Here is a 26,945-nt window from a genome sequence, read left to right on the forward strand (position 1 = left end):
GAGTTGCCCGGGCTGCGGAAGGATGGCGCTGGCTGAGTGCAGCTTTTCAGAGGACCAGTTCCGGGAGGCCATCGCGGAGCTCCAAGAGCCCTCCCTGGCCGGGGCCGACTGGCAGCTGCTGGTGGACGCCTCGGGCATCACCATCTACCGGCTGTTGGACCAGGTAGCTGCCAGCCCTCTGGAGGAGCTCGGGGTCGGAGCTCCGCGGGATGCTCGGCCCCCGCGGGCTGGAGATCCGGGCCGGCCCGCGGGTCCCCCGCAGCGCGGGGCGGAGACTCCCGGAGCGCTGGGCGGGACCCCTGGCGGCCTTGCCCGCAGCCGGTCGCGGAGAGTGAGGAGCTAATCTGAATGTTGGCGGTTGTGTGACAGTTTGTGGAACTAGCCCCAAACCGAATTGAAGGTCCCGAGGCTCCCGGGGCTGCTTCTCTGGCTGCAGGCCTGGGGCCTCTTCCCCTTGGCCGGGGCATCGGAGCTCTTTTTCTAGTTAAAGGTGCTCAGATGTGCCCGGGCTCCGTTCACTTTAAACACAAGAGACATTATAACCAGGTGAGGACGAATCCCAGGTCCTCTGAGTGTCAACATGGCGTCCAACCACAGGGAGCCAGCTTTTGGGAGCATGTGACTACTGGGCAGTCAGTCAGCAGTCTGGGCCGTGAGGGGGTTTATTGTCACAAGTGTACAAAAGGCCTCTGAAAGCAAACAGCTGAGAAGACAACAGGTGACTGGGTTTCCAGTCAGGCTGGTGACAGTGCAACTCGGAAAGTTGCTTGTTAGGAGGAAATGACAATGCTGAAATGAGCATCAGCCCACTCCTAGGCCTTGTAGGGGGACAAACCTACAGGGGGACATATCTTACTGGTGAGTGGGGTGATGGATGTTTAGGGGACGAGGGAGGAGGAACATCCTGGGGCTTAGATGCAAGTAAAGGGAATAGCTAAGGCTAGCTGCCCAAGCAAGACCTACTGTGATCTCTGATCTCCAGGAGTTTAGTGACCAGATCTTCCTTCCCTTCCCTTGCCTTCCCTTGCCTTCCCTTCCCTCCCTCCCTCCCTCCCTCCCTCCCTCCCTCCCTCCCTCCCTTCCTTCCTTCCTTCCTTCCTTCTTTCCTTCTTTCCTGTCTCTCCCTCTGTCTCCCTCTCTCTCTCCCCCTCTCATTTTTCTTTTGTGGTGCTTGAACTGAGGGCCTGGGTACAGTCCCTGAGCTTTTTGCTCAAGGCTAGTGCTATACTACTTGGAACCACAGCCCCACTTCAGTTTTCTGATGATTAATTTGAGACAAGAGTCTCATGGACTTTCCTGTCCAGGTTGGCTTCAAACCCCGGATCTCAGCCTCCTGAGTAGCTAGGATTACAGGCGTGAGCCATGGATCTTGACATGCCTTCACAGTTACAGTTGATAACTTGATTCTGAAGTTGCAGGTAGGAAACTTCCCTACACAAGAGCTGTAGGGGAATAGAGTTGGTTATTAAGTAATTGTCAGTTTGGAAATAGTTGGAACCAGGTAGCTGTCTGGGTGGGCATGCGGTATTGCACCTTAGACTGTTATCAGAGGCTTGTCTATCAGTTACACCTGTGTAACAAACACAGCATGGCCTTTAGGCTATAAGTTACAGGCAGGTAAGTTAAGTGAAATTAAGATTTCCTGGCAGAAGACCAGATTATTTGAGAGCTAGAGCGGGAAGGTACTCTAATGCTCACCTGATTCCATATCAGATTCAAGGATGGAAGGTATATGCCTAGAGGGGCAAAGCAATACTCCGTGAAGGTCAGAGCAGCAGCTTCATCATCTAATGAATCTTAAACATGTGAATGCTTTTTAAAGTACCTTCTAGTGTACATTAAATGTATAGCTTTACATTTTAAAACAGGAAACAAGCCTTTTTTTCAGCAGAGTTTTTCACTGTTGAACAAGGAGTAGAAACCCAACTCCTCACGTGGTTTGTTATGAGGTTCAAGTCAAATTTGTCAGTCATGGGACAATCATTGATAGCAGTGTATAAGACAATGCACAGAACCAGCCCCCTTGCAAGCAACATACCCCAAGGCTAAGTAACTAAGTAGAAAATACTGCTGCTATGAAGAAGTTACCTCTCCAAAAAAAAAGTACATTTGCTTTTAAGACAATTCCTCCCTCTCCCTATTACTAGACCAGAATGCTAACTATACTTTACAAATGAACCCAACAAAGCAGATGGTGAATGTGGATGAAGTGTCATGATTGTTGTTGTTTTTTCCAGTGAATATCACTGACCAGACTCTTGGTGTGAAATTCCCTGGTAGGTCCCTTGCATTTTAGGGGCATTCATCTCCTGCTGATAATCAGCCTGCGGCTGTCCTCATAGATTGGAAAGAACTGGAAGTGGTCATGTTTTCACTGATGGTGCTCATCACACCCAGAGGAACACATGTTCCTTTACTGCTGTTGTGTTTCCATAAGGGTGGCAGTGACCCACCAACTCTGCAAGACCATTGGTTCCCATAAGATGATCAAGATGCATACAGCCTAGGAGAGGCAGTTACTTTCTTAATGAAACTCTAGAACAAATACCTCAGTGTGAAAATGCACATGTTGGCAGACAAAATCTACCTTCTCTGTGATTATTGCATTATCCCTACCAACCACATGAAGACATTTACTAAGTTCTCCTACTTAGCTGCTCAGAAATATCTAGCATCTAATTCCTTTCCTTCCTCTTCCTCTTCCTCCTTCTTTCTATTGTGGGGCTTGAACTCGGGGCTTGGAGGCTGTCCTTGAGCTTTTGAGCTCAAGGCCAGTGTTCTAGCATTTTGAGCCACAGCTCCACTTCTTGTTTTCTGGTGATTAATCGGAGATTAGAGTCTCACAGACTTTCCTGCCCTGGCTGGCTTTACAATGATTCTCAGATCCCAGCCTCCTGAATAGCTAGGATTACAGGCCTGAGCCACAAGCACCCAGCTGTCTTTGCCTCTGAACTAGTGCTTAACTACCTCCTACCCAGAATCATAGCACCTACTTGGCTAGTTTCTTGACCTCCCACCTCTTCACTCTTCCTGTATCCTGTGCATCAAGCATCTGATAGGAAGACTCTGGTCTTATTGCTACCCTCTCAGTGGCTCTGTTGATTACAGAATTATTAAGCCACTGCAGTAGATTTGTTGCATGCTTTCTTATCAGCCAGGCACCAAGTTCTTTGCAAATGTTGACTTACTCAATTCTGGCATTAACCTAATGATAAGAAACTGTGCTTGTCACCTGTTAACCTATATGGAAATGAAAGATGAAGTTGGTTGGTCAAGATTTGACCTAGGATCTGAACTCAGATATCTGGCTTCAGATTTGAGCTTTAAACCTTGTTGTGCATTTCTGTAGAGAAGACAAACACTGCTTGGTAGATATCCTAAACTGGTGTATTCCCAGCTCACTTTCTCAATCACACCTCCCGTTACCATGGACTTCCACTATCTTCCATTTATACCAACAAGGAAGTGGAAGTTCAGGGAGGGTAAGTGACATATCCTTCTGCCATGAAGATCTTGTTCTTCCTCCTATATTACACAAACTCTTTGTCAAAAGAAACCTCCCAAATGTGAAATGGGCCATCATAAGTGGAGGACATTTCTTATAACTGAGGAATATTAAAAAAAGAGACTGAAGACTCTTAGTTTATATCACTCACTCAGCCTTTACTGAGAGTCTTCAATGGCTTAAATGTTATCCTGTGGATGTAAGACCATGTTACTTCCCTGAGGACACCGGCAGTTTAGCTAGGAAGAAGTTGTTAGCATTGGTTGGATCAATAGCCTTTATGGGTCCTTCTTGCCACATGTGGCACTCAAATGGTTGCTGATGTCCCCTGCTTGGCTTTCTATACAGAGAGGGAGATGGACAGCTGTACAGCTTCTTGGAGCTCCTTATTTGACAGGTCTTCAAACAGGTGTGGGGAAAAAAACCCAAAACTGTAGCCAGGTGCTGGTGGCTCAAGCCTGTAAATCCTAGCTACTCAGGAGGCTGAGATCTGAGGATCGCATTCAAAGCCAGCCTGGGCAGGAAAGTCCTTGACACTCTTATCTCTAATAACCCACCAGAAAACCACAAGTGGTGCTGTGGCTCAAGTGGTAGAGTGTTAGCCTTGAGCGGAAGAGCTCAGGGACAGGGCCTAGGCCCAGAGTTCAAGCCCCATGATCGACAAAAAAATAAAAATAAAAATCAAGACAGAAAACCTCTCACCAAACTACGATGGTGTCTAGATGAAGTATATTTTGAAAGGACTAAAATAAAACTACAGGCCCTTAAGTTTTCAATGTTATAAATTATATTTGAAATTTTAATGTTGTATCTCATTGTATCCTTTTTTTTTCTAAGTAGACACTAGCAATTCTAAATTCTGTCCTGGGACAAAAGGTAACTTTTTGCTCTACAAGATTTTAATATATTTTAAGCTTTCTTTTCTGTTAAGCCATTCAAGTACATATTTAGAAAGCCATTCATCCAATACCATCATCTCTTTCTTTTTTCACTTCTCTTTTTCTTTCTTAAGTCCATTCCATTTTTTTCTACTCTTTTTTTCCTCCTCTCTGTGTTGTCTTGGCCCTATGTTATCTTGGCAGTAAAGTACCTGTATACAATGCTGCAGTTTATACAATGTTACTACATGTAAGACCCCCTCCAAATAATTCTGGAAGAGAACCAGGGATGAGCTTATTTTCTTACTTTATATGAGGCCCAGAGTCATTAAGTGGGTCACAGAAGACTTTGTAGATAGTAACCAGCATGAATCCATCTACTTTGCAAAACTTACTCTCAAATATGCAGCTTGCTGGGAGGCCAGAACTCTGTTTTTGTTTTTGTTTTTTTTTCCCCTGGAGGCTGATTGAAACCAGACCAAGGCTGTCAGATGGTGTTGGTAGGAGCAAGTTGCTAAATGTCTTATTTGCTTCTACTCAATGAAGTGACTCTATGTCTCAGGCCTTTGGGAAGCAGCTTGGAGTGTTGTGGTTGGAAAAGCATATATTCCTACCTCTACTGTAAGCCTCTATTGTATGCTTTTGAAAGAGGAACAGATTTTGGAGTCAAGTCTTCCTGGGTCCAAACTCCAGCTCTGTTCCACTCTCCTTCATTCAGGAGAGAGTCATTCACCATCATCGTGTGCTGCTGCTGGCTTGGGGATGCAGGGGTGCGTGGTGGCCAAGGGAGATGGGTGTGCTGCTTCAACGAATGAATTCTTCAACATAAACTAGAGTCGTGAATATTCAGAATGAGCCCCGTCCTAGGTAATGAGAGATGTGCCTGAAAGCATGTGGCGAAGAGAACTGAGAGGGAAAAAGGCCAACAAATATCTGGGTCAGAAATACAGAGGAAATTGTATCTCAGAGCAGTAGCATATTTGGGACCTTCAAAAACCAACACCAGGCCTCACAGTGAGGACTTGGATTTAACTGCTGGGGTGGGGAGGGGGGGAACTTTTATGGCCTTTTTAGAATGTGCTCCCTTCATGGATGGTTTGGCTATTCTGTTCTTGCCATTGCTGTAACCGAGTTTTGTTTGTAATCAAATGTTATCCAACAGCGACCGCATCGCTAAAGCTTCCTCAGAGATTCAAATGAGCCTGCTGGCGCTGAAGGAGAGGGACCAGCATGAGCTAGTCCCTCAGCCAGGCTGCCCTTGTTCTCCTGAGAGTCAGAGGGCCCCAGCACTGGAGCGAGCAGAGCTGAGTGGCCGGGAGCCAGGCTACGTACTAGCTAGGTGACGTGGGCCAGTTACTTGTCCACTTGGGATAATGCTTACCTTTTCAGGATTATGAAGAACACTAGATGAAATGCCATGGGGCAGAGTAGTTCTTACATTTGAGTGTGCATGAGAATCGTGTTTTAAAAAAATCAGAGTTGACCATCTTCAGGTTATTTTTCTCCTCCTCCTCCTCCTCCTCCTCCTCCTCCTTCTTCCGGTGGTATTTTAGTTTGAACTCAGGGCCTCATATTTTCCTAGCAAGTACTCTACCATATGAGCCATACCCTCAGTGGATTTGATCTGAGGCATGAGCATTTACAGTATGTGTGTGTGTGTGTGTGTGTGTGTGTGTGTGTGTACTACTTTTTGTATTACTTCATGTTATAGTTCTCACCAGTTGCTGAGTGATGCCAAAGCTGCTGGTCCAGGGACCACACACCAAGAACCACTAACCAAGCCGGGCACTGGTGGCTCACGCCTGTAATCCTGGCTACTCAGGAGGCTGAGACATGAGGATCACCGTTCAAAGCCAGCCCGGGTAGGAAAGTCTGTGAGACTCTTATCTCCAATAAACCACCAGAGAATCAGAAGTGGTGCTATGGCTCAAGTAGTAGAGCATTAGCCTTGAGCTGAAGAACTGAGGGACAGCGCCCAGGCCCAAAGTTCAAGCCCCACAACTGACAAAAAAAAGAACCACTGACCATTAACTAAGTTCTGACATTTTGAGAGGTGAAGTCAGAACCAGGAGGGTTTTGTAGAGATGAGCAGCAATAGAAATTAAAAGGTGAGAGTGAGGGGGGAAAAAAGAATCTTTAGATGAAATCATCATCTGTGTGAAACGGACTCTCTCCAGTATTCAGATGTGGGACTCCTTTGGAGAGCTTATGTTCCCCTGAGAAGTTCTCTGACGTATGTATACACACATGTATGCATGTATACACATGTAAGTATGTATACACATGTAAATATGTTTGTGTATATTTGTATGCATGCATACACTAGTAGTACTGGGAATCTGAACTCAAGGCCTCCTGCTTGCTAGGTACTCTTACTACTGAGCCATACCTCCAGCCCTGATTTGACTGGTTATTTTTGACATAGAGCCTTACTTCTTGCCTGGATATGCACCTGGATGTGATCCCCCCTATGTTAGGTTTTCCATTATAGCTTGCGTAATGGGCACACTGCATGCCTACCTGTCTGTTGAAAAAGAATCTTGCAAGCTTTTCTGCCAGGGCTGGCCTCAAACTGTGATCCTCTCATTCTTAGCCTCCCAAAGACCTATGTGAATGATTAAAAAAGACAGTCAATATCAAATAGTTTTGGAAACTAAACCTAGCCTAGGGGCTTAGAACAACAGTTACCAGTATTATTGGGAGAATTTACAGCAGCTCTTTCAAATATGCTATTGCAGTGGCTGCTGACAAATGACCAATGAAAACATATTTTTTGAGCTGCAAATTCAAGCAGAAGCCTATAGTTTGCCTTCTTAAGATCCTGGAGGAGCCTTGCAGGCCTGCACTATTTGCTGAGTTTCTCTGTGGGAGGGGATAGTACTTCCTGTATCAGGGCATGGGCGGTTCTTTATATCTCTACAAAATTCATTGTCATCCTCAACTGAATGCTCTTAGCTCCCTAACAGGACACCCAGCAGTGCTCCTGTGCTTTTGCCCTGCTCATGAAGGCATAATCTTATGGCCTGGGAAATGTTAGTGAGTCTCATCAGCAGTGTTCTGTCCTTCTGCTTTCGAGTGATGTGAAATAAAGTAACCAGCCTAAAAACCTTCTCACAGAATGGGGGATGAACTGCTGGGATGGGGATCAGGGTCTTCAGGCATCTAAAGAAAGGGAACAAAGAGGAATGAAGCCAAGTGCAGGTGGCTCTCCTGTAATCCTAGCCATTCCGGAGGATGAGATCTGAGGATGGAGGTTTGACACCAGCCGGGGCAGGAAAAGTCCAGCAGGCAAAAAGCCAGAAGTAGAGCTATAGCTCAAGTGGTAGAGAGCCAGCCTTGAGCAAACAAAAGCTATAGGACAAAACCTAGGCCCTGAGTCCTAATATGGGGCATGCGCGCGCGCACACACACACACACACACACACACACACACACACACACACACACACACACAGTGCCCAGGCACACACACACACACACACACACACACACACACACACACACACACACACACAGAGTCAGGAAGAAACTTATGGGGAAAGGGATGAAAGTGCGGCCTTGTTGGGTAGCATATTAACAGAGGCCAGCCTGTCCAGGAAGGGGTGTCTGTCTGAAGGTAGGAGAAAATTCAGCCTGTTTGGTTAACAAACATTTTGATCTGATTTATGTGCAGAGACAGTGGCTCAGCTGATCACCTAGGAGGCCAAGAAATAGTGGGAGAACAAGGGAAGGGGTAACAATGCTCGACAAGAAATGTACTCATTGCCTTACTCATGTAACTGTAACCCCTCCGTACAGCATCTTTATAGTAAAATAAAATTAAAAAGAAAAAATGTGGAGGGTGTTTTCCAGGTATTTTCTGAATCATGTAGGGAAGGATTTTCTTTGCAGGAAGCCCTTTTATGGAAAGAATAGAAGGAGAGTTTCTTTTTAAAAACGTTTTATTGTTATTATAAATGTGATATACAGAGAGGTTACAGTTACGTAAGTCAGGTAAAGAGTACATTTCTGTTTTTAGTCATGGGGCTTGAACTCAGGGTCTGGGCACTGTCCCTGAGCAGTTTTTGTTCAAGTCTGGCACTCTACCACATTGAGCCATAGCTCCACATCCAGTTTTCTGGTGGTAAATCGGAGATAAGAGTCTCACAGACTTTCTTGCCCAGGCTGGCTTTGAACTGTGAACCTCAGATCTCAGCCTCCTGAGTAACTAGGATTACAGGCGTGAGCCACTGACACCTGGTCCTTTCTGGACAATGTCACCCCTTCCCTGGCACTCTCTCAGTTTTTCCTCACATCTCCACCCAGAAGTTGCACAGTTCATTTTCAACACAGTGTCTAGTGAGTACCATTGCTGCTTTTGTTTACTCTTTCCCCTACATTTCTGTGTCTCTTCTTACCCTCCTACAGAAAAATGAACAAACAAGACAAAAAGAAAACTGAAAACAGCAACAAAGAACAAAACCTGTTGTTTCCATTTCCTGGAGTTCATTTCAATAAATACTATTTTGTATGATCAGAGATACATAGGCAATTCATCTTTGTGTTGGGAGGGGAGTTTCTTAACCCACACCATTTCCCAAGATGACAAGGTTCAATTCAACACTGTATCCATTAGAATTGTTTTTATTTAGTTTTTTGACCTAACAGTTCAGAGGTAAGCAGGTGTTGATTTGGCTAATCAGTAATACTATCAACGCTGAGTCTTTCTATTGCCTTCTTTTATTTTTTTGCCTCTTGATCACAGAATAGTTGCTGTAGCTCAAAATAATCGTATCCATGTTCAGAACAGAGAATGTGGCTTTCCTACCTGCACAGGAGACTAGAAAAGTTAGTATCTGTGTACATTCTCAAAGAAATTCTCTTAGAAAGGAAGAAGGGATTTATAACACATCAATGCTTCTGCTTCTTTTGGTAATTTATTCTGCATATGGTATTGGTTAATGGTCTACCACCAATGTAATCCTTTCATTATTTGGAATTTAGGAAAGTCAATGTCTTATAAAGAGAACATTAGAAAAGTACCCTATATATTTTTCTCTAGAGAAGGAAATTCTGATGCTCTTTTATTTTGTGCCGGCCCTAGGGCTTGAACTCAGGGCCTTGAACTTGGGCCACAAATTCCATTTCTGGCTTTTTGCCTGCTGAACTTTCCTTCCCTGGCTGGCTTCTCTGTGATTCTCTGATCTCAGCCTCCTGAGTAGCTAAGATTATAGGTATGAGCCACCAGTGCCCCATTTGAGATACTCCTTAAAGGTGGTTTGGGGAAGAACTTCAGGGAAAAAGACAAGTCTCTTGAGAAAGCTAATTTGGAGTCATTTGCTGCAATGTTAGTAATTTTGCAAAAACATATATAAAAAATCTTGCAAAGAAATTGTACCTCCTATATTAAAAAGGTCTTACAGATCAGTAGTATGAACTTTGCCCTTTCTATATCAAATTGTTCATGCAGACCAGAGCCCTCGTCCTGGCAGGCTATATATTCCCAGCCCAGGCTCAGTACACCTTTTCTAAAGGTTTATGGAAAGTATAAATAACCTAAAATATTAGTGCATATAACCCAAACATTCATCTCCAAGGACACTTTTCTAATGGATAAAAATTAGAAAATTTGACCAAGTATTCTATGCTTCCTCTGGAAATATGTGCATCAAATATCTGGAAACAAGTATCTTTGAGGAATAATTCAGTTTCGTATGAATTCTCCATAGCTTCAGCATATCATGGAGTTAAAATGAAATAAGAGTAGCAGCTGTTTGTACCATATTATTTCTATTTGATCCCATAGATTAGTTTTTATTCCCTTCAAAGAAATCCAGTATGATCAATAGTAGCTGTGGATTATGCGTTTAAATATAACTTTAAATGCTTTTCAAGTTTTCCTATAATGAATAGAAATTGCTTTTATGTTTACTGAAAATTCACCTTACTATTTTGAAGATGAACTAAGAAGCATGTGTTTGCTGAGAGCCTATTTAGAAAGAAATCACCGGTGAAAAAGTGCTTGGACCCAGCCGTGTGGGCTGTACTATTTCAGCACTGGCAAAGAATGTCGTATTTCTGGACTAGGAAAGGTGTTACCCAGAACTTTGTTCCTCTGGGGGTCTGGCTTTGCTCACTTCTGCCATGAAAAGGTTGTTTAAAGGAAGTTGTCACAATAGTTCATTCTTCTGAATTCACGCAAACCAGGGCCCTTCTATTTTTCTCTTCCTAGAAGGCTTTCTGTTCTTCTGTTCCTCTCGTTTTATGCTAAGATAGGACTGGGGTCATGAAGGGCTGTAACCCCGTTCAGGAAGGGAAGGGACCTCAGTTAAGGAAACAGTTTGTTGTAATTCATTTCTGCAGATATCCCAAGCTAAACCATGGGAGACTGGAGAGATCACTATCATAACACGTAGGTTCTCCTTTTGCCCAGCGTGCATAGACCAGGAACTCAACAATATAGAACAAGTTGCTAATTGTCTCTCTTCCTGTTGATGGGAACACATGGTGTGTGTAGGGGAGTACATGCGTGACTGTGTATAAACCCTAGCCATGTTCTGAATGTGAGCACAGAGGGCAGACAGGAGAAGGGAGGACTCTAAGTCCCCATCAGTGGAGACTTGTTATATCAAGCTATGGGTTTGCTCACCTGCTAGATCCTTATAGAATCAATTTCAATTTCCCCTTCCATTTTTCTTTTCCTCTTCTTCTTCCTTCTCCTTCTCCTTCTTCTTTTTTTTTGCTTTCACATGCATCTGGGATTTTTCAGCTGGAATGTGGTTTGCCCTGGATGATGCCACTTTAGCTAGAGACTCCTGATGCTGAGGCCCTCTGGAAGGAATCACCATGTCCTTCCCTTAACTTCCTATCAGCCTCCAGCATTGAAAGAAAGAAGATGGCTTCTTTTGCAAGTGGTTACAGGACCCCACCCCCACCCCCCTGCCCCTTAGCAAGGCGTGGAAGCAGGAACTTTTCTGACAGCTCTTCATTGGTTTGTGTTCTTTGCCTGCTGTTTTCACTGATTTTAGTGTAAGAGCCTTTGATTTACACTTAACCATACAGCCTTTAAGCACAATGAAGGTTAAGAATTATACACTGCCCTTGTCCAGAGAGTGACAGGTGTAACGGAGCCAGCTCAAGCCCAGACCCTTGCAGACAAAGATGTAGACTAAGATGAAGGCCAGGAAACTCTTGTCCTTTGTATCCAGAAATGCCTTTTTCTGAACAAAGGAAACTAGTATGATTTGGAGCAGATGTTTCTTCCCTTTGTATATAGTCTGCCTTTGTACATAAAAAGAAGCTGTTGAAAAATTCTCTGCTTGGAATTGATTTTTTTTACATATTTTCTTTCTTTATACTCTGTAGATATTTAAAATATAACCTTTCTCTCCAGAACTCTACCTAAGGACATAACATTGGATGTCTAATGACCATCTCAAACTCCCCAAATGCAACTTTCTAGACCTCCTGGCCCACAGATCACCTCTTCTCCGGTTTCTTCCATGTTAGAGAAGGCATGCCCACCGACACAGTGTCCCACAAAACGCCCTCCTTGATTCTTTCTTGTCTCTTCTCAGTCAGTCCTATCCGCAAGTCCTGTCTCCAGAATACATCTGTAAACCTCTGCTGTTAACTTCCTGACACAGTCATGGCCATCTCTTTCTTAATTTTTTTTGATTGTGATGGTAAAAGTGATTTACAAAGGGGTTACAGTCACATGAGTCAGGTGAAGAGTACATTTCTTTCTGGGCAGTGTCACCCCTTCCCTTGCTCTCTGAGTTTTTCCTTCCCATCCCCACCCACAAGTTGTACAGTTCATGTTCCACATGGTGTCCTGTGAGCACCACTGCTGCATTTGTTCACCCTTTGTCCCTCCATTCCTGTGCTTTCCTTTCCCCTCTCAAAGACAGATAAATGGACAAACACAACAAAAAGGAATGAACATCACTCTTAGCTGAACCACTGCACTGGCTTTTGAAGCCATTTCTGATTGCTTCTGATCTATTTTCTAGCAAGCAGCAAGAATCATCTTTAAAATCTTTAAAAAAAAATGCTAAACTGGGCGCTGGTGGCTCATGCCGTAATACTACCTACTCAGGAGACTGAGATCTGAGGATTGCAGTTCAAAGCCAGCCCCGGCAGGAAAGTCAAAGACTCTTATCTCCAATAAGCCACCAGAAAACTGGAAGTGGTGCTGTGGCTCATGTGGTAGAGCGCTAGCCTTGAGCTGAAGAGCTGAGTGACAGCACCCAGGCCCAGAGTTCAAGCCCAACGACCGACAAAACAACAAACAAACAAACAAACAAAAAACCAATCAGAGATAGTCACATGTAAAGTACATGCCTCATCAGATCTGTTTGTTCTACTTAGGGATGGGGAAATTATTCTCTGAATGTTCTTTGCTTTTCCTTCAAAATTTGTTGTTGTTGTTATTATTATTATTTTATTATTTTTGTCAGTTGTGGGGCCTGAACTCTGGGCCTGGGCGCTGTCCTTCAGCTCTTCAGCTCAAGACTAGTGCTCTACCACTTGAGCCACAGTGCTACTTCCAGCTTTTTCTGCTTATGTCACTTGAGCCACAGTGCTACTTCCAGCTTTTTCTGCTTATGTGGTGCTAAGGAATCGAACCTAGGGCCTCATGCATGCAAGGCAAGCACTCTACCACTGAGCCACCTTCCCAGCCCAAAATTTGTTATTATTATGAGCTATTTACTATATAAATTTATGTTGTTAAGAAAAAAGTGCCTAGATTCATTGACCTGCCTACAGTTGCCATAGTAGGACCAGATCAGATGCTTTTGGAGACCTTGAGGGCCCGTGGGCCACATGTTCCCCACCTCTGTGATCTGAAGCCATTCATTAGTTCTTCCATAGTAACCACAACGAGCCAGTTAACCTTATCCTGGTTTTCAGGATCTTTTGCCGTCTGGCCCTAACTCCTAACTTCAGCTCTTAACGTTCTTCCTCCCATCTAGAATTCTCTATACCCCAAGCTCTTTAAGGAGACTCAAGGGCCTTTCCTCCTATCAGCCATGCCTTTCCACATCATCACATGATGATGAACACAAGGCCCTGAAAAGTGTTATCCTCCTACTAGAGCTTCTTCCTGTCCACCTTTGACATGGCCCTGTCCTGTGTGCCTTCTCCCGCTACCGCCTTCCCCCACAGCCAAGGGACCCTTCCTCCCTCCTACTGAAGTCTCCTGGCTGACAGATAGACCTGCTCCCGCCATCATGCCCTCAGTTAAACAGAAGATCCATGACCACAGGTCGTATGTGCTTTTACAGTTTTTGTGTTTCCAAGAGCCTACAGGGAGTCCATGTTTGGTGTGGCATGAAACCTGACCTCAGCAGTCTATCCTATGATGCGGAATCTGGCTTCCTCTCAACTCTGGTACCAATAGATTCTTTCTCTCTGTTCTGATTCTGTAGCCCACTGGTCTTTATAAGTATAAGGTCTTTGGTGTTCTGGAAGACTGCTGCCCAGCTCTCCTTGCAGATGTCTATATGGACTTAGACTACAGGAAAGAGTGGGATCAGTATGTTAAAGGTAAGTGATGCATACTTTAAAAAAATTAGAGAAGCAAATGTATTCTTGCTTATCCTAGGCGGTAGAAAGGAACAGAGATCATTTCTGCTTGGTTGGTGATTCCTTTCAAATTGTAGCACAAAAGTCTTGCACGTGTGCAGCTGAAATGGGCCTTTGCGGTTCTGGCACCAGCTCCTGACATCCTGGGATCCCGTCTGCAGCGGGCACTGGGGCAGCTTTGCTCAGTCTGCTGCAGTGGGATGATAGCCCAGGTACCATGCTGGTTGTGGAAGTGCTATTCTAACGTGCTATTGCAAGTGGAATCAAAGTTCCCTTTAAAGAGGCATGAATACATGCACGGGGGTGAGGGAGGAAAGGAGGGGATGTGGCTTGAGAGCATTCGAGGTGCAGGGATCAGCATGAATGGTAACAGGAAGCACTGAGCAGTGCCTTCAGAAGCCACCGTTAGGCTTGAGGCTGCTGGGTCGGCCGGAACAACAGTCAACAATTCTATTATTACTGAGGAGAAGGGTCCAGGCCTCCAAGCACCTGGGCATGGCCGCTGGGCTGTAGGGATAAGGCTTCCCCCCCCCCCCGGAGGAGATGTAGAGTTGTGACAGGCATTACACAGAGGAGCACCTGGGCATGGCCGCTGGGCTGTAGGGATAAGGCTCCCCCCCCGGAGGAGATGTAGAGTTGTGACAGGCATTACACAGAGGAGCACCTGGGCATGGCCGCTGGGCTGTAGGGATAAGGCTCCCCCCCGGAGGAGATGTAGAGTTGTGACAGGCATTACACAGAGGAGCACCTGGGCATGGCCGCTGGGCTGTAGGGATAAGGCTCCCCCCCGGAGGAGATGTAGAGTTGTGACAGGCATTACACAGAGGAGCCTTCTGTTCCTTAGCTGGGAGAGGCTCTGGCCTCCCAGGCACCCAGGATCAGGCTGGGGAGCCAGCCCCAGTACATGGAGTCTTTAGCCAGGACTCCTGGCTGCAAGAATCAAAAAGCCAGTTCAAGATAGCATAAGGTAAGAAAAGAGAGCTCATTGCTCCACATTGAAAAGTCAAGGGCTACTGGTGTCTAGGACAGTTGCCTTTGGAGAACCGCATAATTTTATCAGGATGTTTCTTTCTCTATTTCTAAACTGTTTTCCTTGGTGTTACCTGATTCTCAGGGGAATTCTTCCCCCTCCCCCCTCTCTTTGTTGCTGGTCTTGGAGCCTGGGCACTGTGCCTGAGCTTCTTTGTGCTCAAGTGCTCTTCCACTTGAGCCACAGCACCCCTACTTTCTGAGTAGTTTATTGGAGAAGTGAATCTCATGGGCTTTCCTGCCCCAGCTGGCTTCACACACAATCCTCAGATCTCAGCCTCTTGAGTAGCTAGGATTATAGGCAGATGCCACCAGTGCCTGGCTTTCTCTCTCTCTCTCTCCCTTCCTCCCCCCTCTCTCAATGGAGACTCCATCCTCCAGGTGATAGGACTTGTATTCTAAACCCATAATAACCCCAGAGGAAGGAGCATTCTCCTTTCCCCTAGGAAGTACAGCCAGAGCACAGGATGGGCTTTGAGTTCCAGCATGGAGCACCTGCTTACCCCTGTGGTAATGGCCATGCCCAGAGCAACCTAGTGTTTGCCAGTACCTTTCCTGGGTAGGGGTTTTGTGACATTCACCTATCTCCAAGGGAGCAGGCTGACTGCCCTACTCTGCCTGCAGCCAGGAAGCAGCTGTGTAACACAGACTCTGCCAGTAGATTCCACCGAAGAGCGGCACATGTGGCTTGAGTTTGGAAAAGAGCAGCACGAGGAAGCAGGCAGCGTACAAAATCTCTTTGTCTTCCCATGGCTGTTAAAGTTATATGACTTCAAGGAAAGCAATTGCAGAGCCTCTCATGTCTGCTACCCAGCCACAGCCCCTTGTGCTATGGCGCCCCGTGAAGCCGCAGCTGAAATAGTCCTGACGGGCTTTTGTTGTTGCTGTTGTTTTAACAGTTTTTGTATTTGTGTGCTGGTACTGGAGCTCTGAACTCAGGGCCTCATGCTCTTGCTTAGCTTTTTCGCTCAAAGCTGGTTCTCTACCACTTAAGCCACATGTTCCCTGTGGCTTTTTGCTAGTTAATTGAAGATAAGAAAGAGTCTCTCAGGTTTGCCCAGGCTGGCGCCAAACCACGATCCTCAGATCATAGCCTCCCGAATAGCGAGGATTACAGGCATGAGCCATCCAAGTATGGCTTAATCCTGAGGTCCTTGTCCTTGCTCTGGTCCTTCCGGATACTGAATACCTGACAGCCTTTTGGCTAAAGTTTGGCAGGTGTGCAGATAAGATCCCAGCTAGCTGTACTATCCCCCAGCTGATCACCGTGGCCACCTTGTCCGTTCCTAGTCCTGACATCACTGTATAACCTGCGTATGCCCCAGATGTACTGACCAGCCTGCAGTCAATAAATAGGGAAGCAGGCAGCAGGCGATGCCCTGGAAGATGGTTAAGATGCTAGCAGAGAAAAGGGACATGATGCGGAGTGCACAGAAGCAACTGTACTGCACTCTTCCCTTACTTCCAGACCTCCGGTGACATGTTGCAATGACTAGCCACTTAATCAACAGGCTGATTTCAACAGATTAAAATAAATAAATAAGCCCTTAATTTATCCCTGTCAGCATATCCCCTAGGGACTCCTTGGTCCCTGAGCAGACTTTTGGGGTTTCTTCTTGACACAGTTATGTAGCAGCCCTCCACACAGCCTGGCAGGGGAGAGGCAGGAGCCAGGAGGCTGTGTGCTTCCCCCTGCAACAGCTGGCTGCTGTTTGCACACCCTGGCATGAAGGGATCTCATCCCCTGGTGCTGAGGCATCATGGGAAGAAACGTGGGTTAGCCAGAGAGCCCATCCACTGTCTACCTTTCTAGGAGGGACTTTGCCCTCTGAACACTCCAGACCTAGAATCTGTCATTCGTTCCCTCTGGCTGCCAGGGGTTAAAGCTTGTTGAGGAAGGCAGGGCTCAAAAGCAAAACTATTGGTGTTCTAGTGCCATCTGGTGGCTAACTCATTAAAACACCTCTAACTTGGTTTTTTCACATCGACATCTTTTCAATGCAGTCTGTCCCAGAATATGGTTTATACTGTGCGCATTACAAATTTTCTTGGGCTCTGTTGGCTTTTGCTGTATTTTTTATGTCCTTTTGGTGGTCATGAAACTACAAGACTTTAAAAATATATTTGCCAGGTGCTGGTGGCTCAAGCCTATAATCCTAGCTCCCCAAGAGACTCTTATCTCTAACTAGTTAGCAAAAGAGGTAGAAGTAGGAGGATGGCTCAAGTGGGAGAGCATCAGGCTTGAGTGAAAAAGCTAAGGGACAGCACCCAGGCCGTGAGTTCAAGCCCCCCCAGTACTGGTACAAAAAATATGAGTTAGTGGTGTATTATGCATGATGAGGCTATCCAGGTTTCTTGTGACTTGAAACCACAGAAGACTTCGGACGTACTAACTTCTTCTGTTCTCCTGTAGAGCTCTATGAAAAGGAATGCGATGGAAAGACAGTGGTGTACTGGGAAGTCAAGTACCCCTTCCCCATGTCCAACAGAGATGTATCCTTCAATCCTTCAAAGCCCACCATGCCTCCACACCCCTTCCCCCACCCCCACCTCCTCAGATCCTGCGTGGTCTGTGCCCTTGGCCCCTGGCTGATGTGTGAGCTAAACCTCATTTTTCAGCTGTGTGGACAATACTGTCTTCAGTCTTTATGGGAGGATCTGTTGGAACTGTGACTTCTTGTGTGACTAATTTTTTTCTCAGAGGCTCAAAGTGTGATTTCTGGGTCTGACCACAGGGTCACTACGGGGCAGCTCATGCTCTCTGGAGAAACTGTCCTGGGCTGGAACTTGTTGGCCCATGGAGTTGGGGGCTCGAAAGGATCACTTTATGAAGCCTAGTGGTCCAGCCCCTTCCACAGAACAGACGACAGGCATGCAGGCGAATGGGATACAGGCACTGGCACCCATTCCTGCACTTTCTGCTCTCCTCAAGACTCCCCCCTTCCCCCAGCCTCCCCTCCCTCTCCAACCTCACCGTCCTCTTCACTATTGGCTCTGGACACTAGGTGTATGCCTCTGCCTCTCCACTGCCTTGCTTATGCAATGAAGTGGCCACATGAAATGGAGGGACTTTATGGTGGCCCAGAAAACAAAATGAGTTTCCTAGCTTTTCTGTATGTCTCTAAGGGCTATTAATTTATTCACCAGAGGAAACAGTGCAATAAAAAAGAACATTTGTTTGGGAACAAAGGACCCCAAGTTAAGACCATGTTTGACCATGAAGAACAGCCTTTCACTTCTCTGGGTCTTAGTGAACTCACAGTCACAGGCGGAACATAGGTACTGTGCCAGGTTTTAATCAATGTATCGGGTAACTTTTCGTCCATGGAGTGTCTGGTGTCTGGTGATGAGCCAAGCAAGCTGCGGAGCGACTGGAACAATAATTTGCTGTAAGGAAAAAGTTCAAGGCTTGAGAGAGAAGAGCCAGAGGCCAGAGGGAGGACCACAACAGCCTTCCCAGAAACATGGAAGAGCTTTCCCCATCAGACCCCGGGGAGCGGGGCAGGGGCGGAGGGGCTGTAGGGACATGGAGGTGTCTGGAGGTGCAGTTTCTGTGTTTTCTCAAATGCAATTGTGTTGCCTCAGAGTGTCCTAGGCCTGAACTCTGGGCCTGGGCGCTCTCCCTCAGCTCCTCAGCTCAAAGGCTAGCGCTCTACCACTTGAGCCACAGCGCCACTTCCGGCTTTTTCTGTTTATGTGGTGCTGAGGAATTGAACCCAGGGCCTCATGCGTGCGAGGCAAGCACTCTACCACTGAGCCACCTTCCCAGCCCTTTTATTTTTTTACGTTCTAGGCAGCTAGTTTGAAACCTCATTCTTTTATTTGAATCTATGAAACTGTAATGATTGATTAATGTTTGAGCCCCATCTGGCTGTGACATCACAGGTAGCCAGATTCAGTTCAGTCAGCCAGTTTCTTTCATTTCAGCTGGGCTGTGGAACTTTGGATACGTTTCTTTTCCTGGTGGAGCCTCAGAGTTGCTGTCTGAGGAATGGAGACATTTGTATCAACATCTCTTAGGTTATAATTATCTTCTGGAACAGAGCTAGTGGCTGATCTGTAAACACCTATGGAGATGAAACAACTTCATATGATTACTAGATGTCTATCATTATAGCTTTAAGAACAGGACAAAAATGACCAATCATTTATTCTGTCCCAGGCTCTCTCTCCCGCTCCAAGCAGTCTTGCCTGGAGACTAGTATGACCAATAGCACTACCTTTCCCTCGCTTGGGACATTGAGTCTCAGAGAGGTTGACTACTTTATCCAGGAGCACAGAAGTGCCACGCTGGAGGTGCGGAATCCCCCACTCCTGCCTTGCCTCTGACTTAGGAGGCTTCAGGCTTCCTCTTGCCCGTTTGCTGTGCTGGTGTTGGCGTGCCTTGACTGGCCATGCAGTATGTCTTCGTCCGGCAGCAGCGAGAAATGGAGGTGGAAGGACGGAAGATCCATGTGGTCCTGGCTCAGAGTACCTCCGTGCCTCAGTTTCCTGAGAAGTCGGGTGTGATCCGAGTGAAGCAGTACAAGCAGAGCCTGGCCATTGAGAGCGATGGCAAGAAAGGGAGCAAAGGTAAAAGCGGAGGCGCAGTTCATACATCTGGCAGCTCGTCCAGCGCAGGCCAACAGGAAGCCTGGGCTGCTTGGAAGGCATGTCATATACATGTTATATACACAGACGGCAGGGGAGGGCATGGGGCAAAGCAGGCCTTGGATCTGCCATGGGGAGGAGAGGTCCTACCCTCCTATCCCTGCCCCCAAACTTGGCGAGAGCCTGAGGTTCATGTTTCAGTGTGACCCAATTTGTTTTTGTTACCACCTCCTGCCTTATCAAAACACTATAAGTAGGTAGGTATGGGTGGCTCATGCCTATAATCCTAGCTACTCAGGAGGCTGAGATCTGAGGGTTGTGGTTGGAAGCCAGCCTGGGCAGAAAAGTCCCTGTGAAACTTATCTCCAATAAGCTTCTCAAAAAAGCTGGGAGTGGTGCTGTGCCTCCAGTGATAGAGTGCTAGCCTTGAGCACAAAGAGGCACCCTGGGATAGCACCCAGGTCCTGAGTTCAAGCTCCAAGACCTACAAAACAAAACAAAACACCACAAGTAAACCAGATGGTTTAGAAAGTCACTTTGGCTGATCCTGTGGATACATAGGCTAGGCCTGGGTGTGGACAAGATGGGGGGGGCGGCAGATATACTGGAAGATGTGACTTCCATTGAAGAAAAAGGCAGAGACTCAGGACCTGTCTACCTTGAATTCTAGTGTTCCCTCACCCCCCCCGCCCCCATCAAAGAGGGATGTGTGGGTACAGATTGGGGCTTGCAGCCACCTGCTTTATTGCAGTGAGTGTGACCTGTGTCCTAGGCAAAATCTGAAGCATACATCTGCATGTTAGGTCTGTCTCCTTGACTTCCGTGAGTCTCCATTTCATCATTTATAAAATAAGATTCATTCTGCCAGTTCCTTTTCGGTTGTGATAACAAAACACGAGAGACTCAGCACCTGCCAAATGTTCAATAAATAGTAGAAAAATATGCCTGTGGCTGTTTTCAAGAATTCTTATTTGTAAATACCTTCAAAGTAAGTGGGTAGAGAAAGGTTCACTTGGGTATATGTGCTTGCTACCTTTCCCTGTGCTTTCTGGGCTGGAGTCTGATGATACAAAACCTGTGGGCATTTTGTTGTTGCACTTTTCCCCGTGCTTTCCCCCCCCTTTCTGAATTGTCATTTTTCCCCCCTTCAGTTTTCATGTATTACTTCGATAACCCGGGTGGCCACATTCCGTCCTGGCTCATTAACTGGGCGGCCAAGGTGAGATCCTGGGCGGCAGAGGGGGTGGGGAGGGGTAAGTATGCTTGACAAATGTTGACTTAGCCTCTGGAGCTGTCAGGCTGAAGAGACACATTGTCCCTGGCGTAATGAGGCTCCTTTATGAAGACTTTGGTTGAGTGACTCTGGTTAGGGCTGGGCTTGCCAATACCCAGGATGAAGGCTGGAACAAAAGACAAAGAATCTGTAGCTTGGAATGCCAGCCCCTCCCTGGTAGTGGCCCCAGACCCTGCCAGGATCACTCTCTGGAACCTTCGAACAATAGAGTGCTCCCTCTAGGAACAATAGTCCCCCAGGCCCCATGTCTGCTTAGGAAGGTGTAGGACAAACAAACTGGGCTTGGAGACAGCCGGATGTGTGCAGGCCTAAAGGAAGCCTCCAGTTTTGTCATTGTGGCTTTGTTCTTCTGTGGGAAGAAGGGATTGCTATGGTGGTCTGAGGTCCTGGCATCATGGGGACCTTCAACCTGCTTTATACAGGAACGATGAGAAGGCTGAGCAGCTTCGAGGAGAGAGAAGTTGCACAGATTGCTTTTTAATAATGGAGATGGGTATCCCCTGCCCTACAGAACAGGAATGAGTAAGACAGAGTTTGGGGAAAAGCCTCACATAATATGGAACACTTAATTAAATAGCAAGATACCCTACACTCTGATTGCCAAAGCCTTAGCCTGTTCTAGGTCTATAAAGCAAGTTTTTCCTCTCACTTTTTTTTTTTTTTTTTAAGAATTCCACAATTTTTAACTCATTTCCAGTGTCTGCTTTTTTTTTCTTCAAGAAAGGTCTCAGAAAGCTCTCTCTCTGTTTTTCCCTGAGCTACTAGGGTTTGAACATGTGTTCTACCACTTGAGTGCTGCTTTAGTTTATTTTTCAGATATGGTCTTGAGCTCCTGCCCAGAACAGCTTTAGATCTTGATCCTCCTACCTATCTACCTCCATCTCCCAACTGGGATTACTGCCTTACAGATGGCCTGGCTTATTTTTTGAGAGTAGGGTCTTGCTAACTTTTTGTTTGTTTTTTGGTCCAGACTGATCTGGAACTGTGATCCTTCTTGCTCTATCTCTTGAGTTGGTGGGATTGCAGGTGTGGCCATGCCTGTCTTGGTATCTACTCTCACTCATGCTAGAGTCTTTCCTTTCCTCATTATTTGAGACAATGTTGTGTTGAAATCTGGCTAAAGGCTCCATTGCCTTTCTTATGCCCAGTGCCATTTTGTTTAACCTTTTGCCCATCCCAAAGAATTGAGTCATAGAAATGACAAGGTCTTTTTTTCCTTTGCAGAATGGAGTTCCAAATTTCTTAAACGACACAGCAAAAGCTTGTCAGAACTACCTCAAGAAATCATAAGACTGACTCGTCGGAACTCTTGCATCTTTGGAAGTGTCACCATCCACTGATGCTCAGCCTTCCTCACATTTCTGTCGTCAGAGAAGTGCACTTCCTTTAGCACATATCCCAAAGCACATCTGCCTGATGTCTGGCTCACTGGCTTCCTTCCTCCTTTTACTGCCCTGGCTGGTGGGGTTGCTTTCTTCCACCATTGAATGAGGGACAGGAAAACCTCTGCTTGCCTATTTTACATAGGATTACTCAATAGGTTACAGAAGCACCCATGGTAGGTGGAGGAAGGAAAACAAAATGTAAAGGCAGCCATTCTCAGCCAGGTTGGAACTTTCCAGAATGTGCTTTCTTGTAACTCAGGAGGGATTGCTGACAGCTGTCCCTCTATTCAGAGCTGACCTTGTGTGTGTGTGTGTGTGTGTGTGTGTGTGTGTGTGTGTGTGTGTTGTGAACACTGGAGACATTGGCTGATGTCCATTTGCCTTTTGCTTTGCTGACTTAAATTGGCTGGGGTTTAAGGTAGGAATCCAGAAAGTCTTGACCTGGTCCTATTTGAAGGATTAGTAGCTGCTATGACATGGGACCATTGTGTGAAGCACTTTAGGCCTGACTGAGCATGTGATATGATAACCACCCCATCCCACCCCACCTCTGTCCATATCTAGAGTTTTCTTTTTTCCGTATACCAGTAGGGAAAGGCTGCCTGTACCTCTTGGCTCTGTTTTATGGAGGTATCAAAAACAGAGTTGCTTTGTGCACAGTACTGTGATACAGCGTCTTTCTCTGCAGCTCTATGACAGTCCCTTCTTACTCATGTCAGTGCTATGCTGCACACAAAGCATCTTTGCTCTTGATGCCTCAGTTTCCCTTCTGGAACATCTGGAGATGTTGAAGAGACAATAATAATTCACAAGCAGCTAGAATGGAATTAGTAGCTTGGTTGACTTTACTTTTTATTTGCTCAAGAATTCTACCTCTTCAACCACCAAAATGACCTTCAGAGTACTGTATTTCCTTCTGAATTTTTGCTAGGGAAAGATACTGCTGCTGTGGCTGAAGGCAGAGTCTTGGTGACCTCAGGGAACATTTGTAATCAGTCTGCGTACTGACACCAAATTTGATGAATGGACAGGGACATACAGGATATAAAGCCATTGGTGTCCCTCAGACCATATGTTTTCTCTCTAGGAAGAAAGATGTACCAAAATGAATAAACACAGAGTGATTTAAACTGCTTTCAGAATCTTCTTGTAAGAACAAATCAGTAAGGCCTCTTTTGTTTGCAATTGATGGACAGCCTAACTTATAGACTTGAACAGAAAAGTATTTTAAGCTCATTTACATACAAGGACAGACTGGGGCACTTGTTTGGAGTAGAGGCTGCTTCTACACAGCATTGGAATGGAAGTGTGTGGGGAACTGAGAACCCTTGCACACTATACTTGGTGACAGAGTGCAACCAAAAATATACCCGGTAGGAGCTTAAGAGGGTATGCTTGATTGCTCACAGCATATCTTTCCACAGTGCTGAGGTGTAGCATCCAAATATCATTTACTGTATCATGCAAATAAGCACATTGCTGGGCTTATCTTCCCCCAGGTTTGTGTGTCTCTGCGTTAGCTGTAAGCATTTTGGATAAAGCAGTCATTGCCCTTTGGTTGCTGGCTCTGAAGGTAGTAGACAGTAGGTATTCACATGGTGACTGGCTGAATAGGTGATTTAGAGAAGATTGACCAAATGACATGAACCCAGGAGACAAAACCCAGCCAGATATGCAGGCTCATTCCTCACTGGTTCAAGTCGAAAGAGTCCAAGTCAGCATTATGCCAGGCTCTGAGATCTCTAGATTCCCATTGGTCTTTCCATGGTAATTCCAAGAACTTTCTTGCTCGGCTCAGAGGTGGCTCTGCTGGCTGGGGATACTGTACTATTAGGGGAATGACTGAATCCAGCATAGCTTAGGGTTTCAGTTGAGATTTAATGGCAAAAAGTAGCACTACTGTGAAGCCTGATTTGTTTTTTCCACAGGCGAATTATCCACGCTGCATAACAATTCCACTTTGGAGCTGAGGCGTTCCAGCAGCACAGGGTCACTGCCCTTGAAAAGATTCCCATTTCACAGCACGAGTCCTGGCTTGGCTCTCAGGCTGCCATTCCTCCCTCAGGATCCCCACCCATAAGGCCTGCCCTTCGCACTTCCTAGTTTCCCAGCTAGATCTGGAAGAGACAACGCGGGAAGAACCCACTGGAAATGCCATCCATCCAGCTCAGAGCACTAGGTTTAAAAGTGTGGAGACATTGATTCACTTACGGGTGATTTCTGTCATCAGGCATGAGGACAGGTAGAGTGGTTCCTGGGATGAATGAGGCAGACATGGCATTTTCCTGCAGGGAGTTGATAGTCTCTTGAAGAAGACACAAGCCACTGGCAGGCAGTAAGTACTCTGAAAGGCCAAGTAGAGGGCTCTTTAGCATGGTTTCCTAGCCAAGGCTGAGGAGCAGGAAGCATCTTGGAGTTGAAGAAAACTGTTCTAGACAGCAGAACCAATTGCACAAGACTCTTAGGCAGGAGAGTCAGTGGTATCTGATGGGCTACGAGGCCAATATGGCAGGAGCAATAGTGTGAGGAAGGGAGTCGTGTGCACCCCTGAAGTAGATGCACAGGCTATGGGAGATCTGGCTAGCCATGAGAGATATCAGACTTCATACTGAGGGCATCAGGAAGCTCTGAGGGGTTTTAGGCTGACCAGTGACCAGATCAGATTTTTTCATTCCTAACAGCTAGTCACTGTTCTCCATGGTTCCCTAACATTTCTGATGGTCCCTCTCGGATGGCCATGGAGGAAGGAGCTTCCTAAGGTACTTCACGTCTTGTTACTTTGAATTCTTTTCTGCTGTCAGACAGCATATAGAGTAGCCCAGGCTTAAATTGAGTTTCTAACATTGGCTTATGAAGTAAAAGACACACACACACACACACACACACACACACACACACACACACACACACACACACACACACACGCAAGAGGAGTATCGATGCATCTCACTTGGCTTTCCTGGCCTCTGCTGGTGTTTAAAACCTACTCAAGCATGACTGCAACATGTCAGACAGAGTTATTTCAGGGGGTAGAAGTGCAAAAAAAAAGCATTAAAAAAAATGTAAGCAGATCCATTTACTACAAAGTTTCTTTTCCTATATTCATCCCCTGACTACAGGGAGGAATGTCTTCTTACTTATGAAGAAAGACACTTAGGGTGTGTTTAGGTCACCAACCCACGAGAGAGCTTCAGGTAAGTGATTGATTTCGCTCATTGGCATGTGTGCCTGTGTAGGGGTCGACTTGGGTACACACAGTAACAGGTGCTCTGTTTCCCCGAGATAGATAGATGGCAACTAAGCCCCATGTTGTGTGGGTGGCTTCTCCAGTTCTCCACATGGGCTCTTCCAGTAGGGCACTCAGTTCACTGAGAACATGGAATATGTGTGCCAATGGCTACACTAGAGCATGTGCACACTCTTGTATGGAAGGAAAATGTAATCTCTTGGGAGCTTGTAACAACTTGCTAATTATTGAACAGGATCAGCAGTCTTCTATGGCCAAAGGGGTTGAGTTTTGAGCATGTAGCCTTCTAGCAGCCACACTAGTGCAGTATGGGTATAGTATCTAATTCTGGTTGGTTGTCCTGAGCAAAATAGGCATCACTTCCATCTCAGGATCTCAAAAGGGAAAGGCACCTCACTGGCCCTTTTCTGCTTCCCTATGTTGGGGGAAACAACGAGAACTGGAACTCAAAGATGAAATCCTCAGATTCAAGGTGACAAACCAGCTCTACCACCCCTAGGGGCTGCAAGTTGCCATTTTAGTGTCCATTGAAGATAGAAACAGACTTCCTTCTTATTTAAATAACAGAAAAGTAATTAAAATAGCATTGGTTCTTATAGTGATTAATGTGAGCCAAGAAATCAGTAACCAGCTCAAATGTTCCCTCATCCATAGACCTCTGGTCTCCTGACATTTCCCAAGTGGTCAACCATCTCTGGTTTGCTCGTTTCATTTAGAAATGCGTCAGTTAATGTTAGCTGTTCTTACCTACTACTTCTAGTACCCTACCTCCATCTCAAGCTTCAGGCTTTTTTTTTTTTTGTCTTTGAAGAAAATCTTCCCTGCATTTTGTCAAATTTCTGCCAATGCTCACCATAGTCTCTCTATCAGAGAGATAGAGGTGTTTGTTTTTTTTTAATTTAATTTAATTTAATTTGTGAACATACTGTACAGAGGGGTTACAATTACATGGGCAGGATAATGCGTACATTTCTTACCAAGCATTGTAGCCTCCTTCTTTGTTTACCCTTCACATCCCTTCCCAGCCTTCCCTTCCCAATCCTTCTCCTTCCTCCCCCTTCTCCCCCCCCTCCCCCCCGCACCGATATTGTAAAGCTCGTTTTGGACATGACAACTTGTACTTCTCATTGTTGCAACAGGTCCACCTGAGATAGAGGTTTTTGAAAAGCAAAGGTAGGCTATTGCCAAGTAAGTAAAATCCAGCACCTCAGGGCCGGAAGTCACTGTTGATCATCTCACTGCATGGGTTCTGCGTCCTCCAGAGACAGAAGACCAACAGGCTGGCTAAGAAGCTCAAATCTGCAGTCAACAAGCCAGGGTGCAGTTCTGGTCCCAAAGCTGACTCAAGAAGAAACAATGCAGTAGAGTCATTCTCTACTCTTATCCCACTGCATAACTTGTAGTACTTTATCATTAAATATTACTTGACTTTTTTTGTTTAGATAAGCTG

General features: G+C 45.9%; 1 protein-coding gene across 2 annotated transcripts; it reads left to right on the forward strand.

Annotated features, from left to right (window-relative positions):
- On the forward strand, positions 1–23,378 carry LOC122103271 (phosphatidylcholine transfer protein). 2 transcript variants are annotated; one of them, XM_042673803.1, is made up of 6 exons: positions 1–163; positions 13,794–13,911; positions 17,393–17,472; positions 19,380–19,551; positions 20,721–20,788; positions 22,088–23,378. In XM_042673803.1, the coding sequence occupies exons 1-6, from the start codon at positions 23–25 to the stop codon at positions 22,151–22,153; spliced, it is 645 nt and encodes a 214-aa protein (XP_042529737.1). In that variant the 5' UTR covers positions 1–22; the 3' UTR covers positions 22,154–23,378. The 2 variants fall into 2 exon arrangements, with proteins under 2 accessions (XP_042529737.1, XP_042529738.1); XM_042673804.1 differs by lacking the exon at positions 20,721–20,788.
- The last annotated feature ends 3,567 nt before the right edge of the window (positions 23,379–26,945 follow it).

Source organism: Dipodomys spectabilis, unplaced genomic scaffold (assembly GCF_019054845.1).
Source record: "Dipodomys spectabilis isolate Male_0828 unplaced genomic scaffold, ASM1905484v1 ptg000018l, whole genome shotgun sequence".
NCBI classification, from domain to species: domain Eukaryota; kingdom Metazoa; phylum Chordata; class Mammalia; order Rodentia; family Heteromyidae; genus Dipodomys; species Dipodomys spectabilis.